This window comes from Pseudophryne corroboree, chromosome 12, assembly GCF_028390025.1.
Source record: "Pseudophryne corroboree isolate aPseCor3 chromosome 12, aPseCor3.hap2, whole genome shotgun sequence".
NCBI classification, from domain to species: Eukaryota; Metazoa; Chordata; class Amphibia; order Anura; family Myobatrachidae; genus Pseudophryne; species Pseudophryne corroboree.
In genome coordinates, this window is record NC_086455.1 from 114,025,495 (window position 1) to 114,034,369 (window position 8,875).

The window sequence follows — 8,875 nt, forward strand, 5'->3', positions numbered from 1 at the left end:
TACTCGTAACTAGTATGTATGTATAAAGAAAGAAAAAAAAACCACGGTTAGGTCACTGGTATATACAATTATGGACGGGCTGCGGAGTGCCGACACAGAGGTAGCCACAGCCGTGAACTACCGCACTGTACTGTGTCTGCTGCTAATATATAGACTGGTTGATAAAGAGATAGTATACTCGTAACTAGTATGTATGTATAAAGAAAGAAAAAAAACCCACGGTTAGGTGGTATATACAATTATGGACGGGCTGCCGAGTGCCGACACAGAGGTAGCCACAGCCGTGAACTACCGCACTGTACTGTGTCTGCTGCTAATATATAGACTGGTTGATAAAGAGATAGTATACTCGTAACTAGTATGTATGTATAAAGAAAGAAAAAAAAACCACGGTTAGGTCACTGGTATATACAATTATGGACGGGCTGCCGAGTGCCGACACAGAGGTAGCCACAGCCGTGAACTACCGCACTGTACACTGGTTGATAAAGAGATAGTAGTATACTCGTAACAACTAGTATGACGACGGTATAAAGAATGAAAAAAAAACCACGGTTAGGTGGTATATAATACAATTATGGTTGGACGGACTGCCTGCCGAGTGCCGACACAGAGGTAGCCACAGCCGTGAACTACCGCACTGTACACTGGTTGATAAAGAGATAGTAGTATACTCGTAACAACTAGTATGACGACGGTATAAAGAATGAAAAAAAAACCACGGTTAGGTGGTATATAATACAATTATGGTTGGACGGACTGCCTGCCGAGTGCCGACACAGAGGTAGCCACAGCCGTGAACTACCGCACTGTACACTGGTTGATAAAGAGATAGTAGTATACTCGTAACAACTAGTATGACGACGGTATAAAGAACGAAAAAAAAACCACGGTTAGGTGGTATATATTATAATACAATTATGGATGGACGGACTGCCTGCCGAGTTCCGACACAGAGGTAGCCACAGCCGTGAACTACCGCACTGTACACTGGTTGATAAAGAGATAGTAGTATACTCGTAACAACTAGTATGACGACGGTATAAAGAACGAAAAAAAAACCACGGTTAGGTGGTATATATTATAATACAATTATGGATGGACGGACTGCCTGCCGAGTTCCGACACAGAGGTAGCCACAGCCGTGAACTACCGCACTGTACACTGGTTGATAAAGAGATAGTAGTATACTCGTAACAACTAGTATGACTATGACGACGGTATAAAGAAAGAAAAAAAAAACCACGGTTAGGTGGTATATAATACAATTATGGATGGACGGACTGCCTGCCGAGTGCCGACACAGAGGTAGCCACAGCCGTGAACTACCGCACTGTACTGTGTCTGCTGCTAATATAGACTGGTTGATAAAGAGATAGTATACAATACTACTAATATACTGGTGGTCAGGCACTGGTCACCACTAGTCACACTGGCAGTGGCACTCCTGCAGCAAAAGTGTGCACTGTTTAATTTTAATATAATATTATTTATCATGTACTCCTGGCTCCTGCTATAACAACCTGCAGTGCTCCCCAGTCTCCCCCACAATTATAAGCTTTATATACAATACATTGATGTGCAGCACACTGGGCTGAGCAGTGCACACAGACTGAGTCACTGTGTGACTGTGTATCGTTTTTTTTCAGGCAGAGAACGGATATATTAAATAAAACAAACAACTGCACTGTCTCTGGTGGTCACTGGTCACTGTGGTCGTCAGTCACTAAACTCTGTCTGCACTCTGCACTCTCTTCTAATCTACAGTATCACAGCAATCTCTCTCTCTCTCTCTCTCTTCTAAATCTAATCTAAATGGAGAGGACGCCAGCCACGTCCTCTCCCTATCAATCTCAATGCACGTGTGAAAATGGCGGCGACGCGCGGCTCCTTATATAGAATCCGAGTCTCGCGAGAATCCGACAGCGTCATGATGACGTTCGGGCGCGCTCGGGTTAACCGAGCAAGGCGGGAAGATCCGAGTCGCTCGGACCCGTGAAAAAAAAAGTGAAGTTCGTGCGGGTTCGGATTCAAAGAAACCGAACCCGCTCATCTCTAGCAGGCAGTAGTATCAGGAAGTGAGTAGGCTACATCCGACTTAAGGCTCATACACACTGGGCGATTTAGAGCTGAAAGCAGGTCACTTTTGGTGTGTTGAGCTGCTGTCAGCTCAAAGCCGCCCAGTGTGTATGCTCAAGCGATGAGCGCTGATGCGCTCTCCTGCTTCATCGCTGGCGGCCGCCGTTCATCTACTGCTATTACCAGTAGATGAACGGCGGGGTGAGCGGCTTTCCATAGCGTCCTGCTATGGAAAGGCGCTCACCCCCGCTGACATCGCTGGGCAGGGGGGAAAAGCGCTCAGTGTGTAAGCACTGAGCGCTTTTCAGCCCAGCGATGTCAGCGATCATCGCTGTGCATACCCGCTGGGCAAAAACGCCCGGTGTGTATGCAGCTTTAAAATCAGGCCTAATTGTGATGCCTAGCACCGGGTCCCTGATCCGTGATGCCTACCCCTGCAGCTGCTGGACCGCAGGGTTTAATGGATTGCCCGGTTGCTAGGCAACAAAAGCGGGTCCCGGCGACTATCTGGAGGATCTTAGGACCCAGGAGAGAAGAAGCGGGCAGCTCACGGGGATTGGCGGTGGAAAGGCGGGAGAAAGGGGGCGGGACTGGCGCCTAAGCGAGAGGAGAGAGGCGGGAGAAGGAAGAGCGGGAGACGGAGCAGGCAAGCGGAGGGGGAGAGACACGAAAGGAGACGGCGGCTGACAAAGGCAGAGCGCGCCCTGCCGCTGGAGAAGAGGTGACAGACGGGAGCAGCGGAGGGACAGACTGAGCGCTGCTGCTGCTGAGGACACTCCGCGCCGAGCGGAAGAAGCCGCGGACACAGACTAAGCGCTGCTGCTGCTGAGGACACTCCGTGCCAAGCGGAAAAAGCCGAGGACACAGACCGAGCACTGCTGCTGAGGATCTCCCCGCGCCGGTCATAGGAAGCCGCGGACACGGGGTCTGCACGAGTCCCGTCGGGATAACAGGTACTTTGGGCACCCGCGCGACCTCCCCCTTGTTCTTTAAACGAACTAAGAGACACCCCACAGGAGAGCAGGAACAGTCAGCCCCACGCACTCCTACTCTAACTGGCCAGACAAGTGAGGAGAACGAGCGGCCACTCCCCGTATAACAGGCACCCTCAGCACGCACACTAGCCCCGCAATCCATCCCCGCTGCTATATAAAAGAGCCAGGGCCGGCCCCAAGAAGAGGACGCTATTTGATCTGCATCACCTGGGATATAATTGCCCGGATAAAATCCCCCAAGTGTCCATCTCCAACAACAATAGCCCCGCGCAGTGTGTGCAGGATTTCCAGTTCTCTCCAACGGAGAATAGACACCAGTCCAGTGCCATTTCATACAAACGCATGTTGGGACTTCTCAAGATATAAGCAGAGACCTTGCATTAGATACCCGGGTATCAAGTTCATAGTGCCACCCAGTGGTGGGTTCGGGACATTACTTGTGTATTTGTGGAAGTTATTCTCTTAAAAGCCCAGTCAGGGTATTAACGTTCAGGAATGTATTTGTGCTCTTATGCTGTTACCTTCATATTGCGGTTATAAGTGAGACGTGAGTGATAGTATTTGTCTTAACTGAAATGTGCTAGAGATATATATATATAGTCCTGTCTCAAATAAAGCCTTATTACCGTATCCCACCATAGTTATTCTTGTACGTAGAAGGTGGGGGGTGTTGTTCGTACTGGGGTGTTCCCTGTCCTTCTGCCCAGGTTCTCCACAGCCCTTTCCACGCAGATTTCACCCGACGTCGCGACAAGCAGGAACTGAGCGACCAGAGAGACCGCGACTGGACAGGTGCGAAATTGCAGGTACGCTTAGCCAACCATTACATAATTTCACTGACACAGTCACATGACTAATTACATACTTTTCAAGATCACTGATGCAATCAACACTAAGGGTAGTATTTATTAAAGCTTGGAGAGAGAGAACATTGACTGAGTTTGAAAAATGTCAGGAGTTGATTGGTTGCTACTTTATCTTCATAATTTTTATCTCATGCCAAGCTTTGATAAATAACCCCTTAAATATTTAAACATAATAATATAAGCGGTTTAGCAGAACATCTACTATGACATCAATGATGAAATCACGGTAACCTTCTGTGTGTGATACAAAGAACTGTAAATCCATTTTAATTAATATCAATAATTAACTTTTATATTCTAAATATCCATGTGCCATGTCATTATTATAAGGTCACATATGAGATGCACCTAACTCTGTTTTCTGAAATACTGTTATCGATCTAATCAGGAACAAGCTTACAAAGTCTTAGAAGCAGTCATGTTCTATGTTCATTTAATAGAGAGAGATTATACATTAGGAAATATCCACACCTATTGGATTGTGGCATTCTACACATTCAAGAATGTTGCTTGCTTATATGTCATACCCATCAGTTTCCTTATAAATGTTTCCTAAATCTCACAAATATTAGGGGCTTTTACACAAACCTGTGACATAATAATAACCATGGTAAGGATATTCTCCATTACTTGCCCTTTTATGGTGTTCTTGCACATGCTATAGCCATTGTGAGAAGAAAGAAAACCCTGATAGAATGAATGTAATTTAGAAGATTATTTGAATTTTCTTGCATAATTATATACGTTTTATAATGGTATTTATTTATAAAAATGTTATCTACAATTTTAGATTACTATTTAAAGCAGAGTGAACACATTCAAACCAGTATTAATATGAAAACACACAACATTAGATTCTACAAACTTCCAGATAAACTTTTCAAGGAATTTAGGAGGTGTAGGGAACATTCTGTACCCCTTCTACAAGTTACCAGCTTGCAGAAATATGCCAGCAATGAGAAAAAGCTGTCATAATACTAAAAGACAATCTATCATTGAATTGTTTAACATATAAACATTTAGAAGTAAACTTAAAGTGCTCCATGTATTGCTTAGAACTTCAAAGGAGGATTTTGCGTCATCCTTGAGCACCGTATGCTATGTGAATTGACTTTAACTAAACATTTCTATAAATGGTGATAACATAATTGTGGCTCCATCAACAATTTGTCAAGATCCAAAATCAAACATACCATTTTGAACTCACCCTATATAACAAAAATAACCAAAATAGCAACATAATCATCTTGTTAACACATAAAAAATTTTTTGCATTCAATTAAGGAATAAATAGTATGTGATATTACAATATTATTTAAAGACCTTAAAGAACATAAAAAGAATAACAACAGTTCTGACATCATATTTAGAGTTTCTTACCATGATGTGCTTTGTGTAAGAAAAGCTTTATATATGGAGTTTGCACCTATTTCCAAGCTAGCCAGGAACTCCAGTCAGTGATTTGGGAGCGTCAGAAACTGTAGGAAAATAGAGACCCCAGAAGAAGAGGGATGTAGAACGTGTAGCAGAGTCACAGTGTAAGGATTGTAGAGAGGATAGATAGGCAAAGGAAAGACTGAGAGGCAAAGAGAGGGTAGTCTGATGAACAGAAGTGTAATATAGTGCAGAGGAGGGTGGGCTGTTAGGGAAACAGGCAGCTAAGTCACTCAATGCCCTGCTTATGCTCATAGCACACATGCTGTACTGACAGCTGCACCGTGGCTGGGTCATTTACACCATGACACACTTAACTCCTTATGGTCAGTCTTGTGGCATGGATTGCTGCCAGTACTCACTTTATTATATATAATATATTAAATATAATATATTATATATATATCATTTATCTTGTAGAAAAAATCCAATCACAATAGGCAGTATATGTGAGACCGTTTTAATGTAAAATTAACACAACTCAGTGCCGTTTCTTGCGGCGGGCGAGCCGTGCAATCGCACGGGGCGCCCGCCGCGGCACTTCTGTGTCTCCTTGCTTCCCCCTCCTCCCTCTTCCAGAGTAACCTACTTGGGGGGCGGAGTTTCGTGGAATGACGCGATTGTGTTGTGACGTCACGATGCAACAGCGTCATTCCGTGAAACTCTGCCCCCCCCCCCGAAGCAGAGTACTGAGGAGGAGAGGGAGCCGTTGCCAAGCTACAAGGAGGGAGAGGTGGCCGGCGCAAGGAGGGACTGAAGAGGCGGGCCGAAGAGTGGGAAGCGCCTCTGCAAAATGTAAGTATTAGTATCTCTCTCTCGATGGGAACTCTGTCTGCCATAATGTGTAAAATAAGGACACTTGCCTGCCATAATGTGTAAAATGGAGACATTTGCCTGCCATAATGTGTAAAATGGGGACTCTTGCCTGCCATAATGTGTAAAATGGGGACACTTGCCTGCCATAATGTGTAAAATGGAAAATGGGGACTCTTGCCTGCCATGTGTAAAATGGGGACTCTTGCCTGCCGTAATGTATAAAATGGGGACACTTGCCTGCTGTAATGTGTAAAATGGGGACTCTTGCCTGCCATAATGTGTAAAATGGGGACACTTGCCTGCCATAATGTATGAAATGGGTACTCTTGCCTGCCATAATGTGTAAAATGGGGACACTTGCCAGCCGTAATGTGTAAAAAGGGGGCTTTTGCCAGCCGTAATGTGTAAAATGGAGACTCTTGTCTGCCGTAATGTGTAAAATGGGGACTCTCGCCTGCCGTAATGTGTAAAATGGGGACTCTTGCCTGCCGTAATGTGGGGATTTAATGTAACAAGGGCATTGTGGTGTGTGGCATAATAATGTGCAGGGGCATTACTGTGTGGGGCTTAATATGGTAGATTTTTTTATTCCTATGGTGGCCATGATCTGTTGGTGCAGGGTCAAAAACTGGGGTGTAAGATAGTCTTTCCAGACAAGGCCACGCCCATTTTAATGGGGCCACACCCATTTTAATGAGGCCATGTCCCTTGTCGGGAGCGCACGTGCCTATGCCACGCGCAAGGTTTTTTTTTATATCTAGGGTGGGGCGCATTTTTTTTATGTCAATGTGGGAGGGGGGGGGGGGCGCATTTTTTAATCTCTGGGAGCCAAATTGGCTAGAAACAGCCCTGACACAACTGTAGACAATATGTCAGGGTAACGAGAGAATATCCCGCACCTGAACTAATGGTAATTCATTTTAGTATTGGGGATTATATGTTAAATTCTTAATGTGCATAACACATGTGCATATAAACATCGGTGCTACCCACTAATCCAAAGGTATATATAGAAGAAAAGAATTGTAGCAGGGATCAGTTTGTTAGGGTGCACTCCATCCCATTCACGAATATATGTCTGTAATATTTAGTAATTTCATGAATTTGTTGCTGAGTATGTATTCTCAAATATCTTTGAGAATATATATACTCAGCAACAAATTCATGAAATTACTAAATATTACAGACATTGGGCGTGGCCACGACGGCTGAGGAGTAGGCAGCAGGTCTCGGGAGCTCTCCGGCTACCAAACTCCTGAAACCCATCCTGACTCCCTCTGGTGCCTCTGCCCGGCCGAATTATCCAACCCATACTGCTGGGCACCGGCGGGCATCCTTCTCCGCAGTCTCCGGGTTCCGTGGAAGTGGCAATTACCGATCTCCGGCCCTGCGGCCTACACCTCCTCCGGATTCCCGGCCTCGATTTTGGCGGCCTCGGCCGCGGGACGCCCGGAGCTCGAGCGGCGGGCTGCTGCTGCCGCCAGACGCCGCGGGAAGACAGTGAGGAGGAGATAGCCTCTCCTCTACCTCTCGGGCTGCGGCCTGGGGCCCTGATAATAGGAGGATAAGCAGGTACTCCTGGGGAAGGGGAAGGGGCACTGCAGCCATTTTAGGAGCGGATTATAAAGGCTGCTACCCATGCCTGGACATCTGATGGGCTGCCTGATAGGATTCTCCTGTGTCCTGTGAACTGTTTTTGATCTCTGAGACCTTACTGCATGTTGCTCTCACCCATTCTCAATCTCTCAATATCTATACTAACTTAACATATTGTTGGAAGCACAGTCAGCTGTTCCCACTGCGCAGCTCTCCCATTCTGCCACACAGGAGCTGCATATAGATTGGAACTGACTACACTGCTGTACTGCACTAATATCCTACAGTGTACTACACACCAATATCCTACCTTTGCCTCCTGGAATTGCTGCAGGATATTCCCTCCTCAATATCCCCGTCCGTATTGTTACTTTTACACAAGCCTGTATTTCCTATCCATTGATATTTTGACCTACAGACCGGGCACGGTTGTTTCCCGCCACTGATTATATACATCCTTGCTGCTGCCGCCTTCTAATTACACTTCTATACTGTAACCCTACCCTAGGGTGAGTGTGACTGCTCCTGTCCAATATGGTTAAGGGCGGCCAGAGTGCGGCCGCGGCCAAACTAGAAAGATATGCCAGGCAACCCAATCCCAGGGTGTCATCGGCTCCTTCTCAGGGAGCCTCTCCGAAACACTCGAACTCCCCCTCTGCGTCTGCTGCCAATTCCCCAGCGGCAGCGGAGGCGCCGTCTATTCAACAGGTGCTGGAGGCTATAGCTGGCAGTGAACAGCGTCTCTCCGATAAGATGGAAAAGGTGCAGTGCGACCTCTCCTTACTCCGACAAGATGTTCAACGTATCCGTGAGAGAGTGGGTGAGGCGGAGACACGGGTCTCCAACCTGGAAGATATGTGTGGCCCCCTGAAGCAGTCCGTATCCACGGTGACCCAGCAGGTTTCCTCCCTCCAGACCAAGCTTTTAGACATGGAGGGTCGGCTGCGCAGAAACAATGTAAGATTTGTAGGCCTGCCTGAAAGAGGAGAGGGCTCGCAGCCGGAGGACTTCCTCGAATCTTGGCTTAAAGAGATGTATGGCGCTGAGTCCTTTACGGCCCAATTCACGGTGGAGCGTGCACATAGGATA

At 46.3% G+C, this 8,875-nt stretch overlaps 1 protein-coding gene across 1 annotated transcript in view; it reads right to left on the reverse strand.

The window, feature by feature from the left end:
* CFL2 (cofilin 2) overlaps positions 1-5,594 on the reverse strand; it is a 126,914-nt gene extending 121,320 nt beyond the window's left edge. Inside the window, exon 1 of the mRNA XM_063947876.1 lies at positions 5,321-5,594. Within this exon, the coding sequence (XP_063803946.1) occupies positions 5,321-5,323 (3 nt within the window). The 5' untranslated portion in view covers positions 5,324-5,594. The remainder of the gene's footprint in view (positions 1-5,320) is intronic.
* Positions 5,595-8,875: the final 3,281 nt, after the last annotated feature.